Source organism: Eleutherodactylus coqui, chromosome 2 (genome assembly GCF_035609145.1).
Source record: "Eleutherodactylus coqui strain aEleCoq1 chromosome 2, aEleCoq1.hap1, whole genome shotgun sequence".
In the NCBI taxonomy this organism is placed as follows: Eukaryota; Metazoa; Chordata; class Amphibia; order Anura; family Eleutherodactylidae; genus Eleutherodactylus; species Eleutherodactylus coqui.
Window position 1 is genome coordinate 182092070 of NC_089838.1, and position 18872 is coordinate 182110941.

The 18872-nt window shown below is 41.7% G+C and overlaps 1 protein-coding gene across 1 annotated transcript in view; it reads right to left on the bottom strand.

Annotated features, from left to right (window-relative positions):
- The window catches only part of SEMA3D (semaphorin 3D), a 173890-nt gene that overhangs the window by 47506 nt on the left and 107512 nt on the right, over positions 1-18872 (bottom strand). Inside the window, exons 9-10 of the mRNA XM_066592015.1 lie at positions 4554-4668; positions 1617-1686 (exon numbers count right to left, since the gene is read on the bottom strand). Of these exons, the coding sequence (XP_066448112.1) occupies positions 1617-1686; positions 4554-4668 (185 nt within the window). The remainder of the gene's footprint in view (positions 1-1616; positions 1687-4553; positions 4669-18872) is intronic.

Here is an 18872-nt window from a genome sequence, read left to right on the forward strand (position 1 = left end):
CCTTGTGGTCTTTACAGCGCAAGGTGATCGCACAAATGTTGAGCGATCACCTTGTGCTCCGAGTGGGGGATGCAGAGGACAAGCGGGACCTCTTGCCTTCTGCATCCAGCTGTTTCCTGCTCGAAGCGCCCGGCTGTTATACAGCCAAGCGCTCCAAGCGGAGAATGCAGAAGACAAGCGGGGTGGCCCCCCTTTTCTTCTGCATCCAGTTGTTTCCTGCTCGGAGCGCCCGGCTGTTGTACAGCTGAGCACTCCGAGCGGAGGATGCAGGAGACAAGCAAGGCTGCCTGTCTTCTACATCCAGCTGTTCTCTGCTCGAAGCACCCAGCTGTTATACAGCAGAGCGCTCCGAGCGGGGTATGGAGAACATAGCTGGATAGCTCTGCTCTTCATACCCAGCTGGTTATCAGGGAGCGGGATACAGTTGAAACAATAGTATCAGCTGTATCCCGCTGTGAATTCCTGATAAAGCTCATCGTTGTCTTTCAGCATGCTGAAAGATCAGTGATCAGCGACGGCTTAACGAAATCTGACGATATCAGTACAGTTAGACACAACCATTATTGCACAATAAATGGCTTTGAGCGATGTTTGAGCAAAAATCATTGTGTTAAAAGGGCTGAAAGCAAAGAAAGTAAAATGACTGCAAGTGAGTGCAGACACCCCAGAACAGCATCAGCTGAATTTGAAAAGAGAGGGAAAGAACCAGTGCATCAAGGCTGTTAGAAACCATGGAACAGCATGCCTGACTTCAAGTATTGCAGGATACAGCTACTACATCAAGGGCTGCAGAGACCCTGGAATAGCATGAGGCCAGAATTCAAAAAGAGAAAAAAGAGCTAGTGCAACAAGGGCTACAGAGACCCCAGTACAGCATTAGGCTCCAATTCTTAAGGAGAAAGACAAAGCCATTCCAATTAAGGGCAGCAAGGCATTCCCATTTGCTGCTGAAAGGTTTTCTATATGATGCTCACAAGAGCCATGATCAACATCCAAATGTTATCATTAGACAAACTGAACAAATATGTAGCTATTATCACACCAGGAAATTTGAAAAGGAGCCTTCTGGAACATGCTGTAGGATTGGAAACAGGGGCAATGCTGGGTAAATAAAGGTTCAATTTACTGCTGTTTTTCTCTAAAGCTGACATGGTCTATCTCTATTAAAAGACCAAAAAAAAGTTGGCCAATCACCAGACTAACAGGACTTGATGAGCTATTGCACCTATCGAAAACTATCTTGTATAACATCATTCTGGCCTCTTTTGACGCCCTCTTGAGTATCACTCGAACGAGGTCAAATAAAATCAACATGATTGGAATGTTCAACAAACTTTCTCAAACAGAACACAAAGAAAAATGAATCTGCTATGTCAGCTATCATGATCCATTACTCCATTGAGGAGATGCTAGGTCCATGCCAATATCAAACAGGTGGACAGTAGTGGAGCATTTTCCTTATAGCCTTGTGTAATCAGACATATGTTTATATTACTCATTCCTGTCCTTGGTGATTTGATGTTTCTCTAATGAAACCATAATAAACAGTGAAAGTGCTTCCATCTGAATAAACTGACAGAGGACAGTTCAATCTACAACTAGAACAGAAGCAATACCTTGTTGTAGTGAAGACTCCATACACAACTGGGTTCCGTTCATCCTTGGTTGGAAGTAAAAATACATCCTCTATAAAGGGTAAAAAGCAGAAGTTTACAACAATGTATGATCAAAAAAATGGATGAGACATTCTTGAAGAGAGCTCAACCTTGTCATACAGAATTTCTGGTTTCATTTGACTTAGGCTGCCTGTCCACGGGCGATTTTTCACTGCCTTTCCCGCGGCGATAATCCAGCCGTGGGAAACACAGTGAACGCTTTCCATAGACTACTATGGAAAGTGTAGCCACCGCTGTCCACGAGCGGAGAATCATAGCCAAATAAGTATCTAAGGCCAGCCAGCTGCACACAAACGGGTTGGATTCCAGTGACCCCATTTACGTTTAAGTCTTCTTCTTATAGCTGCACTGTGGATGGTCCAGACGGTTCGCCGTTGGACATGTACAGTACAGATTTTCCGACGCCATCGCTAGGCGATAACGGGGGTCCAACGACCTTTCTGCAATGTTAATTGCGGAAGGGCTGCAGGTTGGACGGCTTCCATTGACTTCAATGGAAACTGTCAGTGGGGACGTCGCACAAAAAAAAAATCGCAATTGATTTCCGCTCGTGGCAGGAAAAAGCATTTGAACCGTAGCATACTATGGAAGGTATATGCTGCGGAACCACTGTGTGGACGCCCACTCCGGATTCTGCAATGCGTATATGCCCGTGTGCAGCTGGCCTCAAGAAGATCAGATAGAAGAAAACTAGGGAAGATTAGGGGACAATTTCTATCATTTGGAGTCCCATGGAACATGTCATAATTGTTTGTCTGTCCCGTTCATAGAGAATCCAAAATGGAAAAAAAATCATACCCCTCCGTATTAAATCAGAGGTATACATTAACCTCTGTAGGTGACATAGTACAGCTATGTGAAGTTTATATGAAGCCAGAATATTCCTGTGTATAGAAGCCCTAATTGTAGGTTCCTGTGTTCCTCTCTTGAGTTGAAGTTTATCGATATGGATCTATTCAATTATTTCTTCCAGTTTTACAGATTTGAAACTAAATTATTGTAAACTAAAAAGTTCTGCAACTCTGTGATATACCGTATATACCGGCGTATAAGACGACTTTTGAACCCCGAAAAATCTGCTCTGAAGTCGGGGGTCGTCTTATACGCCGGTAATACAAAAAAAAGAAAGTGTCAAAAAAAAAAATCATTACTCACCTCCCCCGGCGTTCTGCGGCGCTGCTGCAGGCTGTCGCTCCCTCCTGGTCCCTGGCAGAGCATTGCTTTCTGGACGCAGGGCTTAAAATCCCCGCCTCCAGAAAGCTAATACTGTGATTAGCAAACACACGCCGTCAGCCAATTACAGCCATTCAATGACATCATTGAATGGCTGTGATTGGCTGAAGGCACGTGTGTTTTCTGGAGGTGGGAATTTCAAGCCCTGCGTCCAGAAAGCAATGCTCTGCCGGGGACCAGGAGGGAGGGCCATCCTGCAGCAGCGCCGCAGAACGCCGGGGGAGGTGAGTAATGATTTTTTTTTTTTGCTCCGCTGTATTCCCGGCGTATAAGGTGACAGTTGGGGGGTCGTCTTATACGCCCCGTCGCTTTATACGCCGGTATATACGGTACATTGTATTTTCACTTCCATGCTGTTTACTGTCAATGAATGGGAAAGTTCTTTCTTATATACAAAAACAAAAAACCTGAGAGCTTGCTGCAGTTTTATCCAGTGTAAGCAATCCTCTGAACTCCAAGCTGATACATTTTACCTAGACTGGTAAATTCTAGCAAAAGTATCGATGGAGGAGAAATGTGTGCTATTAATAGTAAAGCATGTGGAAAACTCCCTAGGCTGGAAACAATAGAACCAAAATATTAGATTTTTAGTCTCTGAATGTAAAGAAATATATATTTCAATTCACTGACAGCAAACACACATTTTGAAAATTGCAAGAAATGTTTTCCATTTTACATACAACATAAAAACTTTATAAAATTAATCATTTTCTACCAAACTTTGTAGAATTGTTACCTTTAACTTACTTTATTTGCCTAAAGTTGTCTTTCAGAGCAATCACTAAATTATGCTAAATAATTCTTAACTGGAAGTGAACTGCATGAGATTGTGCAGCACTTATAGAGACCCTCAGGTCCTGGACAAACAAAGATGGCCACACTGCTTCTCTGACTACCTGCTGCATTATTAGTACAAGACACTCAGTACAGGCTGCTTTGATAGGCCAATGCTGCCCTGGTGAGCAGCACTGGCCAGCCAAAGCACCATGTAGCGTATTATCCTACTGATGCATAATAATACACAGTGTACATCAGGTAGTCAGAGATGCAATACGGCCATCTGTGTTTTTCTTGGACCTAAAGGTTGCTTTGAAAGGGTTATCCCACTTCTAGCTGTTTTACTGCAGGAAGCAGACAGCTCTATACATTGTGCAGTGGCCTGAGTTGGTACTGCGGCCTGAGTCATTTTCACTTCAATAGGACTCAGCCTGCAGTACCAACCTATGCCACCGAACAAGGTACGGAGCTGTCTGCTTCTTGCTTCTTACTAAGGACCACAATACAACTGATATCAATGATATCTTCATCAAAATCTTTTATCTACATAAGACACATCATATGTTCTTAACTCACAAAACTATACACATCATATAATGTACAAACTAGGCAAAAGGTGAAATCTGACAAGTAATCAAATTAATCCTTCTTCATCATATTTTGAAATGCATCACCTGAATGATGTAAGTGAAGCCAGATTTACTATCTATTATTGTTCATGTGACAGCAGCGTATATTTGTGAGGTCAATGTAAAGGCACTTTCCTGAAGCAATGAACAGTATTTTCTTATTATTCATAGCTGAATTTCAACCTGATGTTTTATGCTTGTCCTAAAAAGATAAGTGACGAGATTACAATCAACTTACGCAGTTCATCGAAAAATGTGTCTCCCCCGTCTGCACCAGGTATGGAGCATACCAAGCGTGCCTTCAGAAATGTAGTCCATTTATTTATTAAACTGCGCTGGCCTCCAATATCATTCTAAAAAGAGAATATATAATTAGAATGCTACAGTATAATATGTGAGAAAATCATATTCTGCTCAAGGCAAAGAATAGAATAACATGATTATGCTATGTTCATGCATGTCAACCATGTGAACTGCAAAGCAAATTGGGAGAAACATAATTACTACCACTAGGAATCTTGTTTAATTATACAATACATGTTAAAACATACAAAGCAAATCACTTCAAAGAGTAGAAACGTGCATAATATCATGTACTATATGTTACCCAGTGTACCAAAAACTTACACAACACACGCAGCTGCTTAGAGGCTGATATAAATAATGCTAATGATACCAGCTCTTCTAACACAACAGCTTATTAGCACAGCGATCCAATATTTCATATTTCATTTCATATCAGTACATTGCCTATTCAGATATATATTCCTGATAGTGGACATCAGGATGGAATCACAGGTGGATTGGCAGGGTTGTTGTCCACCTAAGTAAAACCCTACCTATATAGTATACCTATTGTGACATATAGATGTAATATACAGTAGAGGGTGAAGAGGCTCCTGCTTCAATGAATGCCACATAATTGTAATTCATTTCACCAGCAAGTGGGTCTCCTCTAACAATAGTAGGTTATTCTTTTTTTTTTTTTTTAATCATTAGTTTTTTATTCATATGTATAACAGCATTATATAAACATGTTGCCAGGTGCCAAACAAAATCTGGAGAGAAAACATATCTATATCTGTAATGTTCACAAATACAATTCTCACATCTTTAAAAGTCTGACTTCTTGGTGACCCAGATATAATCGTAGGAATACTGACAATCAACTTATAACCATTAATGGCCCCTTATGAGCACGACACAACATACCACTGTCAACATTATATTAATTTGTTTTAGCAAACATAACATCAAAGTAAAAGTTGGGGAAGAGCGGGAGGAAGGGGGGAAACAGGAGGAGACAAAGGAAAAAAAAAGGATAAAAGGGAAGAGAGAATAAAAGAAAAAAAGGAAACAAAAGCTAAATAACAAAGTAACAGGCATCGTTAGGTGATTTTTTAAGTGCCGCCTTCAATTCAGGTCCCTCCACATGCTCCACATCTCCTCGTGCTTAGCTAGTGCGTTTTCTCTGAATGCCAACCATTTTTCAAAAATTTTTTGCTCCGCCATCCGTACCTTAAATTCATTGAAGAGGGGGGGGTCTGGGCCCCTCCAGTGTTGTGCAATGATGTTTTTTGCAGTCATTAAAGCGTGGCCTAACAGGTGTCTAGCTGGGGAGGGGATGCCTTCCAGACCCACCAGCAATATGATGTGTTTGTTTGTTCTTGGGACTTTAGTTTGTAGGGTTCTGTCTAAATAATTCAGTATTTCCCCCCAATAACAAAATAGTTTAGGACATGTATAAAAAATATGGGAGAGAGTGCCACTTTGTCCACATCCTCTCCAACACAGGCCGTCTCCCCTCCGGAATCTGCTACGCAACAAAGCAGGAGAGTAATACCATCTCATATTGATCTTGACCTGCACTTCTAAGATTCCCAGCCCCTTAGTTGCCCTCAGGGCCAATCTGAAAGCGTCCTGCCAGGCATCTAATGGGATAGATGTTCCAAGCTCTCTTTCCCAGTTTAGCATCTGGGCTCTTTTTTCTAGCCTGTCATTGTCTGTCAGCATGTCGTAAAATTTCCTAGTTTCAGATTTCTCCAATACGGGGGGCGACCCAAGCCTCTTATCAATTTCCACAGGAATCTCTAAAGTGTGTATTTTTGAGTGGGACAGGAAGTGCCAGATTCTAGAATATTTAAAAAAATCTGCTTTTGGCAGGCCATATTCAGAGCGCAGAGCTTCAAAAGTTTTTGCAGACTTTTCCGTCAGTAAATCCGACACCGTCCGCAGTCCCCTCCCCTCCCAGTCTCTCAAATCAAGGTTTGGTATGAGTAGGCTCAGTGTCTCGAGAGGAATGGCGGGGAGAGTTAGGTTGTCGTTTCGGGCCAACTTTTTGGTTAGGTCTCTCCAGGCCTCCATCGAGGCCAGCATGGTCGGGGATAGGGATTCTGTTATTATGTTTATAGCTGTATCTCCATCTGAGGAGCTAGACATAGATTTTAAGGAGGCCGCCAGTAGTAGCGAGCTCCCTGAGGACAGTTTAGCAAAACCCTTCTCTATACCTGCCCAACCCAACCTGTCTTCCCGTGTGATTAAGTGCCTGGTCTGGTTTAAGAGGGAGGCCTTGTGGTACTGCGCTATATTGGGGATGTCTGCTCCCCCTTTAGCGCGTCGCATAGCCAAAATAGATAGTGCGATTCGTGGTTTTCTGCCTTCCCAGACGAACCTTGATAGTTGGCTCTGGATTTTGGTTAACGTGGGTTTTGATACAACGATCGGCAGGACCCTAAAAATATATAAAATCCTAGGAAGAAGTTTCATTTTATATGACATGATTCTGCCATACCATGAAAGCTTCACTCCAGCTAGCCGATCTATCTCCTTCCGAATGGATTCCAGCAACAGGGGGAAGTTCGCTTTTTCTAGATCGTCCATATCAGGGGTCAACTGAATGCCCAAGTATGGTAAATCTTTTTCTCTCCATATATACGGGAATTCCTTTTTGATCGCGTCTTTTAATTCTTTTGTGAGATTAATTCCTAGGATCATTGATTTATTCGTGTTTAATTTATACTGTGAGACTATACTAAAAGTTTGTAGAGTTTGTTGTGCCGCTCTCAAGGAGTCCAGAGGGTGTGTTAGGGTGAGTATGACATCATCCGCGAACAATCCAATCTTATGTTGGCGGAAATTTAAGGGGACTCCTCTAATCTCCAAGGATGATCTGACTGCCTCCGCCAGGGGCTCCACTGCAAGGACGTACAAGATAGGGGAAAGGGGGCAACCCTGCCTTGTGCCATTTGTTATACTGAACGGCTCAGAGAGCATACCGTCTACTAGTGTCCTGGCCGTTGGGTTGGAATACAGGGCCCGGATGGCACGTCGCATCCCCTCTCCCAGGCCAAATTTGGCCAACGTCTGGAATGCGTAGCCCCAGTGCACACGATCAAAAGCCTTTTCGGCGTCGAGCGTTAGCATGACCGCTGGGGATTTTGTCGTTTTTAGGGAGTGTAAAATATTTATCACTTTACGAGTGCCATCCGGGGCCTGCCTCCCCTTCACGAACCCCACCTGATCCGAGTGTATTATCCCCGGGAGGACCGCCAGAAGGCGCGAGGCAAGGGTTTTGGAATATATTTTTGTGTCTGAATTCAATAATGAGATTGGGCGGAAGTTTGAAGGATCATCAGGGGGCTTGTCCCCCTTGGGCAGGACCACAATAGTAGCCTGCAGGGCTTCCTCCGGGAACGCGCCCCGAGACATGGCAGTATTAAAATACTTCACCAAATACGGGGAAAGAAAGCTAGAAAAGTGTTTATAATATTCTGAAGAGAATCCATCCGGCCCGGGGGCCTTTTGGCTCTTCATTTTCGCGATTGTGTCAGCTATCTCAGGGATGGTCATCTCACTATCTAGTTGTAACGCTTGTGTTTTGTTGATGCATGGGAGATCAAGTTTGTTTAAGAAATTTTCTATAATGGCACTACTGGGTTGTTCCAAGGTCGGGTCATCTTTTAAGTTATATAAACCGCTGTAATAGGAACGGAATTTGTCCACTATTTGTTTTGGATGAGTAATTTTAAATTCCCTCTTTTTAGAACTCCACACAAAGGGGACAGACATCTTAGTCATCTTTTTTTTAACCAAATTAGCCATCCACTTCGATGGTTTGTTCAATGAGGAGTAAATGTTCGCTCTGTGGGACATGACCTCTTTATCAAAATCACTTTGTAATGTTTTACGAAGTTCAAGTCTGGTTTTTAGTAAGTTATTATGGGTAGACAAGTTAGGATTGAGTTGCAGCTCACTTTCCAGGCGTTGTATATCTGACACTAATGTTTCAGTCCTGTTTGCCTTAATTTTTTTGTGTCTAGCCCCCAGCTTAATAAGCACACCTCGCATGAATGCCTTATGGGCGTTCCATAAAATGCATGGGTCTACTTCCGGAGAGTCATTCAAAGAAAAAAATTCATCGATGCTGTTCTGAATTTCTTTTTTGTATTCGGGCAAATGCATTAAGTAGATATTATTTTTCCACCTTCTAGCTGTCTGTCGGAGATCACCCCAGGCCACCGACGTCACTGTCGGCGCATGGTCCGACCACGTGGCCGTGCCTATTTCGGCTTTCACCACTGATGTTATGATTTGTTTATCGACCAAGCAAAGGTCGATACGTGAAAATGTCTTATGGCGGGAAGAGTAGAATGTGTACTCCTTCGCCGCAGCGTTAAGGCACCGAAAAGTGTCAAATAGCACATTGTTCCTTAGCCATTTGTTTAGACTTGCGCCTGATCTAGTTGCTTGTTGGGTGGAGTCAATGGATCTTTCTGGGGTCAAGTTGAAATCTCCACAGAGAATCAGTGGACCCTTCGCTATTTTGTGCACCTTTTTCATTAGCCTGTTTAAGAAATTCACTTGCTTTTTATTTGGGACATAGACATTAATTAAAGTGACCGGAGAGCCTTTCAATTCTCCGACCAGAACCAAATATCGGCCACCTGGATCACATAATTGTTTTTCGATAGTGAATGGCGTGGATTCCTTGAACGCTATCATTACCCCGGCCTGTTTTCTAGCAGCGCATGCAAATGAAATGTGTGGAAATTTTCTATGTGTCATGCGGTGTGTGTCAGCCTCTAAAAGATGTGTTTCTTGGATACATACTATGTCGATGTTTTCACGGAGAGCATCTTTCCACACTGAACTTCTTTTCTGTGGCAAATTGACCCCGTTGGCATTCAGCGACCAGATTCTCAAAGACATGACGGTGGAGAAAGCACTCTGGAGCTAGGAGGCGGGGACCTTGGGCGGAATGTGATGCCTAGTAAAACAAAACTATATAGGAAACAAATTTGTGTTACATCAACAAACATGCATGTACCAAATGGAAGAATATGTATCCAGGCTTTGCGACAGGTAAAAAAAAAAGAACATAAAAGCATGAAATAAAAGAAGCAAGACAATGCTTGCGGCATCCTTGGGGGGGTAAAAGTTCGCCTGAATGTCTGGCACGGCCCTCAAATCTATGAATCCATAACGCGAGAGGGCATGACAGATGTGGAGAAAAAAGGCAAATACTTGCTTGTTATAACTTTACGAAAGTCTTTCACGGCTCCTGCCCGGCGGACCTTCAGTGCGGACTGTAGGTTGTTCTTTTATCTTCAGGCCCCACGAATTTAAAATGTTTCTTGCTGAGGCCGGATCTTGGAGGACATGAGACGTATTGTCCTTGGTAACAATGATTTTCGTGGGAAATCCCCACCTGTACAAGATGTTGGCTTCTCTCAGAGCATGCGTCACGCCCGCGAAATTTCGTCTCGCCTCCATGGTGGCTTGAGAGAGATCAATAAACAGCCGGACATCACTGTAAGGACTTGGCAGGGTCTTCATTTTTCTCGCTGCGTACATAAGGGCCTCTTTTGTGCTGTAATGGTGAATTCGGACTATAATGTCCCTGGGGGTGTTCTCTTTCAGGAATTTCGGTAGCGGGAGCCTATGAGCTCTATCAATTTTGAGTTCATGTTCTGAAATGTTCGGAAGGATTTTCTGTAACATTCGTACAACATATGCATGAATCTCAGAGTTAGAAACACTTTCAGGAACACCACGGATTTTAACGTTGTTCCGTCTGTTCCTATCCTCTAAGTCAGTTATTTTGCTCTGCAGTTTGGTGACGACGCCCTCTAAGTCATAGTGAGCGTCTATGAGCTCGTTATGCGATTTCACTATCTCCTCCATTTTATTTTCAGTGGTAGTCATTCTGTTGGTGACTTCTGAAACTGACTTGTCAACGTATTGCGAGAGGCTTTTTAAGTCATGTTGAATTGTGTTCCTCAGCGCTAGTATTGCCTCTTTTATGTAGCACTCTGAGGCTGGTTTATCTGTCGCTGACAGATTATTGATATCCCCTTCGTTTATGGATTGTGAAGGGGTTAATGCAGGGGGCTCGTTATCAGCACTGTCTGACAGCCTCTGCTTCTGTTTTGCAGGGCTGCTGGTTGTGGAGTGTTCTCGCTGCAGCACCGTCGGCGCCATTTTGTTTTTGGATGTGCGGCCTGTGGGGGAACTTTTCTCCTTTGCATATTCTCCTGCTCTCCCGCTCTCTTCATCCCCCGGTCTCTCTCTCCCCTCCCGCTCCTTCTCCTCTACCTCCCTGCTAGTCGGCATGTTCGTTAGGGGTTTGCGGAGGTCCCTTACCGGAGTCCCAGCTGTAGGTGCAGGCGCCTCTTCAGCCGCCATTTCAGGCAGAGAGCCCCGCGGACCGAAAAACTCCTCCAGCCGCGTCGGGACCGCTTTGGAATTTCTCCTCCTAGTTGCCGCCATGTTCCCGGTAGTATTGCCTCGTCAGGGTAAGATTTTCTTTGCCCTCCGTTAGCTTAATGTGTTGCTAGGAGCCGTTACCGAGCGGAGGTTACTCAAATGCAGCCGTCTCGGACTCGCTCCAGGCCACGCCCCAATAGTAGGTTATTCTTGATCTGGATCTCCTTAAGAGCATAATCAGCTTGTTATTGGGGACACCATGCAACACTCCGATTTTAGGACATTTTCACAGTGACCTACCAGGTCAAAAGTTCTTTTAACCCTTTCCAATCCAATTTGTATCCTGGATTTCCTAGGGGGCTTTACTCTTTTTCTGCTGTTATACAAAGGCGCCATCTGCTGACTAAAGCCAGTATTGCATGAGGTGACACGTTGGATAGGCTCTGACAGCAGAGAGGCTGGCAATATACAGTAAGAGAACCCCGACGGACGTCTTCCAACATCAGAGCTGTACAGTCTTAAATCATAATGTCTTCAGACGTCAGACAGTGGATTGAAAAGGGTTAAAAAGTGCATTGATTAATATTTATTATAACTCATGATTAATTTGTGTTTTCTTGCATTATTGTGCTGAATGGCGAAGGAAAATATTAAGAAGACTTAAGATCCCAGCCTTAGGGCTCTCTCACATGAGTGTTTTCCACTGGACTATCCCTGCGTGGTGAGCGGGCAGCAGTATGCAATGCATTGCGTACTGCTGCATGCCAACAAATCCCCATACACTACCTTGGCATGTATGCGCATGTGCCATGATAGAGCATGACACATATTCTTTTCTACACGCATTTCGCATGCTGTGTGTGAGAAGCACCGTTACAAGTAATATTAATTACTCGCGCAAAACACGTGAGCGTAATATGTGGTAAAAGACACTCATGTGAGAGAGACTAACCAGGTAATGTGGTGTGAGATCTCTAAACTACTTTAGTTACTAGTATTTATGTGTAGTGGTGTATGGCAGCTCTAGCTAGTATTCCATACATAGGAGTTGTAAATATCATAAAATACCCATAACATGGTTTGTTACACAAAGATAAACAGTGGATGTTATTTTATCATATATTTTCATTAACATGTCCCATTATAATTATCTTGTTCTTGTCCATCAGACATATCTTTGACTTTCATTACATTATTTTGTCCTTGTCTCTTATTTCAGGGTGAAAGGGAGAAAGTTAATATATTATAGTCAATACAAAGATAAACTGCAGTGAACTGTTTGGATTCCTGAGCTGAATTCATAAAGTATTTTTTATCATTTTAGACTTTATTAAGTTTTACTCCCTTTCAAAAATATGAAATACTTTCTTGAATTATATCCGCAATGTTTTTTTTAAAGGGCCATTCAAGAATGTGCCTGAAACATTTCCAAAGTTGTCATTTGTTTGTAAATCAAGAATGTTACATACTATACCCGACCATTGATGTGGCTACAATGTTGCAAAAACCTGCACATTTCAGAATAGATAAGACAATTGCTAATGGTTGGAAAGATAAAGCTGAAAATGTAGCAGAGGCTGATAAGTGATATAAAAGGCTAAGTGCAGAATGCAGGGAGTGCTAGAAAACTCTGGTCACCCGTACAAAGACATACAGCAGGGAGATAACTGCTAACTAGATATCTAAATTGTACAGATGAATAAAATATGTTTTCACCCAAGCATGGAACTTTAGGCTGTCGTGGCAACTATGCTATTACAAACTGAGGTCATTGATATTTTATAGTGGTAGAACCTGATTGATTTCTATAACAAACAGATGTGACTATACATTGATAATATTCTGAGTTCATGATGGTCTTTAAACAGTTCTCGGTGCCTTCATGATTTGTCAAGTGTTAGAAAGATTGTCATTGTGTAATGACATCATGTCTACTATAAAGATAAATTATCCCTATTTTCACAGATGTTGAAGCTTCTATGGCTGGAACTGAACATATCTTGGCAAGAAGTGTTATTCCTCATTTGTTACTAGGTAAGGCAAAAGAAGGACAAAAAAGGAAACGTAAACTTTTGATTCTTAATTTAAAAAATTGACATTTGAAAGGACAACGCATGCTTTGCCAAGGGGTCTCCATAACCTTTGGTTTGGCAGTGCTAAGCACATGAGCACACATCCCGGAATACCTAGCAATTTCTATCACTGAAATTAGCTACATCAGTATCACCATCTTGAAAAAGATTGCATTCAGTGCTAATAAATATCCATTTCAGTTTTAAAGCATACCTACTGTATACTTTCAAATACGTTTTCAGAATAAGCAGTCATGTGCTTACTTTATCTTGTCATTATGTGACCTCAATATGGAATGTTTCCCCAGTTTTCTTCTCTGCAGGCTGTATATTTAGTTCTTAGTCTTCCTTGAGATGCATGGAGACTACAGTAGTTACTATGATGTCACGTCTACACTGCACACATAGGAAATCAGGAGATCTGCTTTTCTATCTGAAGAACATACCCTCATAAGTAACAGCATCATGAATGACATTATACAGCAGTAGTGAGCAGTGTAGATGTGATTCAGTAGCTGTGAGACAGTAAACATTGTTAGCTGCAATAGCATCTCTGTAAGGCTATCTGCACACAGGCGATCCGAATTCCACATGTGGGGCCTGCAGCAGAATTCGGCTCTGACCCTGGCCGGCTACCCCACGTACTTTTGTTCTTCTGTATTGCTGATGACCATGAATGCTTGTTGTAGGTCACTACAGATATTTTTTGTTTGTTTGTTCGTCCCACGCCGTCGCAAGGCGATGACGCAGATGCCCTCAGCCTAGGCGCAATGTCAATTGCGGATCGGCTGTGGATTGGACAGCTTCCATTGACGTCAACAGCACGGAGTCCACAGCATGGACTTTTTCCTTCGCTCTTTGCAATCGCAATTTGTTTCCGCCAGTCTGCAGGCAAATGCGATTTTTACATACCTTCGATTCATGCCATTTGCTGCGGATCCTCTATGCAGACTCCAGCTGTGGATTAAGCAATGCAAATTCACACGTGTGTAGCTGGCCTAAGTCTCTTTGCTCTGGTCTTCCTCCAGCAGCTCCCTCATCAGCCCCATCTTCTCTCCATAGACTTCTATAGACAGCCTTACACATCACCCACATTCATTTCCTGTGTTCTATATCACTGTCCCCATTACTAGGGCCAAATTTCACATAAAACCAGAGAAGTCGAAGTGAGAGCCAGAACTTTAGAGTAATTTTTCAGCAGAAAAACATAGTCTTAGGTAAAGAAAGTGATCTAAAGTTTCCTAGGTATTAAATTAACTATGACATAACCACACGTTTATTCAACATGCAATTTTGGGAAAACAAATGATTATTGTTTTAGGAATAAAGTAAAAATAGAGTTTACAAACATGAATCTTTTCTATAACAAACCAGGAACCAAAATAAGCAAGAATCTAGCACCTCAAGCTGCTTCCATGTGATTCATACCCAGAAAGCCGTATTATGCAACTTGCTTCCTTCAGACACACAATATTGCTGGATGCCTCCCACACTAATTTCATCTTATTAGCAGTAAAATCTATTTGTTACATAGTTGTAAATGATAGTCTGCTTAACAGATTGCATGATGCAACTTATTATGACCTGTGCCCTCAATGAACTAATTGCTATGATGTTTAGAATATGTTATTTCACTAAATTTCAACATAAATAATATCTTATCATTATGTTTGGCAACTCAGAGTAGTAATTGTAATCATTTCCAGAGGTGAAGACATACACAGACAAAAACCTCCATTTATTACACATGGAGATCGCATTCACTCTTCTTAAACAACACTGACAGAACTGTGGGGCGATAGAAGCAGAATGGTAGACATGAGTCACGGTACCCTTTCCAAGCACGGATTGTAGACTATATACATTGTAGAATAAGACTGCATAGAAATAATAAGCATGTCATTAACTTGAATACTAAAAAAATATTAGCAAATGCTAAAAGCAACACTCTGAAGCTGGCTGCATAACATTGGATGTGGAAAGTTAAAGCCTGGGCAGGATACTCGAACTGTGGTATATACCTGGCAGCACAGAAATCCTATATTTTAAACAATGAACATATTTGGCAGTGCTAACATTACGACTCCCTAGCCAGTGGCGCTATCATATTCACTTATTCAATCAACAATAAACTGTAGAGCTCTGCTGTGCCAACTGATTTTATAATCATAGAAGGGACGCATTAAAGATACAATCCACATAGGTGTCTGTTACGCTCTGATTTTAAATGCCCCCACGTCATACAAACAGAATGCATGTGGTTAGAAGCAGGAGATTGCTTTTTTCTTGTAAAATGAGTTTATTGTATGAAATGTGCAGACTTCTGCCAAAAATATGTCTACGTATAATAAAAGTATACCAACTGTAAGAATGAAATGAGGCACAACAAGGTGTCTTGGAATAACCCAGGAAGTGAGTGAAGGCATTTTGGAAGCACCTCAGACAAGTACTCAGCCTTCACAGTCCCAATAATAGGTAAGATAAATAGATAGCTCTAGGGAAAAAGTGCACTTTGTGATAAGTCACTGAAAAAAATTGCAATCATTCTGTCAAATACTTCAGGAAAAGCCATATTATTACAAGGGTACTACGCCCTGGGTGATAGATAAATACAATGCTTTCAGCTTTTAATTATTATCAGTTTAAGGGGTTTTACAGTTTTCTACAGTGCGGTTCATCCCACAGAGGACTAAAAGTTCAGCCTGTTAACAGCGTAAATCACATCGTGGACCCAAGTTCACACATGCACGTCCTTTGCTACAAGAGCACCCTGGTCCCCACTGAATAGCACTGGAGTGGGACCGTTCTGTGACTGCTGTTATTCGCCTTTTTATAGGCGTTGCTTTTACTCAACTTCTAATGTAACACAACGTCATGCGTCTAACATTCTCCATGGAGCAGTCACCCTTAAACTCATTAGGCTAGGGTTACACTGTGACTTTGGTAGTGCAACATAAGGATCGTAATGACGCATTTATATCTAAGGATTGTCAATGTGGGAGCTGGATTTTAGGTCGTCATGTGACTGTGCCAGCATAGATCACACTATAAATATTTGCTTGTGACTGGTTGTTTTCTAGCCAAATTGTAAATCTAAAATAATCAATCACATGACAGCAAGTCACACCCAAATCCCACAAATTCTTTGTTCATACAACTTGTCTGAGATTTGATATTGCACAACAAAAGTCAGTGTGAACGCCTAGGCTTATTCTTTATCTTCATAGCTTTTTGTAAGCATAAATAGAGGCTTTGGACATTAAAAGGATTTTCTGAGTTATTTTCTTTAATTTATTTATTTAAATACGCTCCCCATGTTTATAAATAATAAAAGCCTATATTCACATATCCTAGGTCCCCCCCACCTTCAGTGCCACACCTCTGCTGGAACATCACAGGCTGCTGCAGCCAATCACAGAGCTTATTGGTCGGCCACTGAGGTCTATGATTGGCTAATTTGATGCCCCATTCACAGACTGCCTCTTCAGCCTGTAAACAGATCCAGTGGTGTTAATGGGGATTGCTGGATCGTGTGAATATGAGTGAACATCATTCAGTGTAATTTTCGGCAACAGCTGAACGACAAACGAAAATGTGTTCGTCGTTCGGTTTCTAAAGGCATAAAAGTCAACCCATGATCGGCCTGTGTAAACAGTTGGTCATTCATCTATGAACAAATGCTTGTTTACTTTGAATGGAGGTGGTCCTAGTGATTTCTAGCACACTTCACTTCCATTTAATTAACAAGTATCACTCTTGTGTGAAAGCAGAGGATCAATAATCACTGGGCTGATTGTCCTGTGTAAAAGGACCCTAACTTGTAAGTTATTTATTACATTCTTTGCTCATTTTGGGCATGCGCAAGAAAAGATAGGGCAGGACCTATCTTTCTGCTTTTTTCTTGTGCACAATAGCGCAGAGTTTGAATAGTCTAAAAAAAAAAATCACTGGTTTATGCACAAATACGCTACATAGTGGTGAGTATATTTGTGCATGCACCCGTGTGTTTAGGACCTCACTGTGAAAAATCTACAGCATTTCTGACCAGTGTGAACATACCCTTAGACTTTGATCACGCAACCAATTTTCCAACCTGGATCTGTCACTTAAATCCGCAGCACAAATCCGAGGATGAGCTGAATCCTGCCGCAGATTTCCACGTGTATCTGCATGTAGATTTCGCCCCACGTGTAGCTGCCCAACACCATTTCCTTGTGGATCTCGAAGAACTGACGTGCTAATTATTTTTTTTCCACAATGAAGATTTTGGAATCCACTTACAAAAGCATTCACGCTGTATGAACTAATCCATGAAGCAGCATGCATTTTCATAGCATCCAACAGAATATTCAAATGGCATGGATTTCACAGTGGATTTGGGATACTGTGGGAAAATGATCTCATGTCAATGGGGCCTTACCCAGTATGTTCACAAGTACCAGATTTACTATAGCAATTTCTGTGACTGCGGGCTTCTTCACATGGGTGTGTTTTAGTCCCATTATGCGGCTTTAATAATCACGGTCGCATAACGGAACGAAATGAAACCATTGATTTCATTGTTTTCATTTTTACTAGGGGTATTGTTGTCCATTAATCGTACAGGCGAAAAAAGACAGGACTTGCAGGACCTACCTTTCCACTTTTTTAAAAAACTCGCACGCACTAGAGAAAGTTTCAAAAGTCTGAGAAGAAAAAGAAAAGTTTATGCGCAACTATGCTCCGCGGTGACGAGCCTAGTTGCATATATGCCCATGTGTTTTTGCCCTGCAAAGCAGTTACATACATGTTAGTGGAGTTGTTTTGGATTTCTGCAAGTCCCATTCAGATGAATGAGACAGTTGCAGAAAGTTCTGCAACAAATCTGTTATGTTAATATACCCTAAAAAAGGCACTTTAGCAGCCATGAAGAGGTTAATTCACTGATGCTTATATTTATATGGCAATGTGTTTTCCCTCAGCAGTATAATATACTAAAGTGTGGCATTTTTGTGTCCCCACATAAACTGGAACAACACAGAACAATGTGGTTTCTGTTCTTACTAAGTACTGAGTAAAATATTGGCTTTCAATGTCTATTTAATTACATTGGCTCACAAGTCGGATTTCAATGTAGCTAACCATTCACTATGGAAATAAGTCAGAAGAGGGAAAAGATTGTATAATTGTAGGTTTGTGGTTCTATAGAGTATATCCATATCTTCCGAAAGCCATGTGAAAATGTTTACTTTAGGGCACAGCACGTTTGCTGCTATAAAGCTAGACACGAGAACACGTGGGGCATCAGCACTTCTACACAGCAGCAGTCTATCCCCAGGCTTATCACAAGCATCCCAACCCATGGAACAGATGTATGGCTCCGATTAGGAAGTGAACAGAGCACAGCTACAAGATGTATTGTAGATCACAAGGACATGCAAGAAAACTCACACAATGCCTTGGTGCAAGCAGCACGTGTGACACATCATATAACAGGTCTACATGCTTTCCTGATAAGATTACAAATCAAGAGACTGAAGGACATAAGTGATCTATCATTTCCTTAAGTCTGTCAGCTTCAATCACTAAGGGGTTTCTCCTAAGTCTGTAGATGTTTTTGAGTTATTTTGCCCTTTTTATGTTCACAGCTTGACTAGTTGTAAAACATGGCTTAATAAAATAATACTAGGCAAACCAATTTGGTGTCAATTTGCTGATAATCATTACATATATAATGTAGTTAAAAAGTCTGATCCAGTGCTATGTCTCAATACTGGTGTCTTATATTGAAATAACAATAG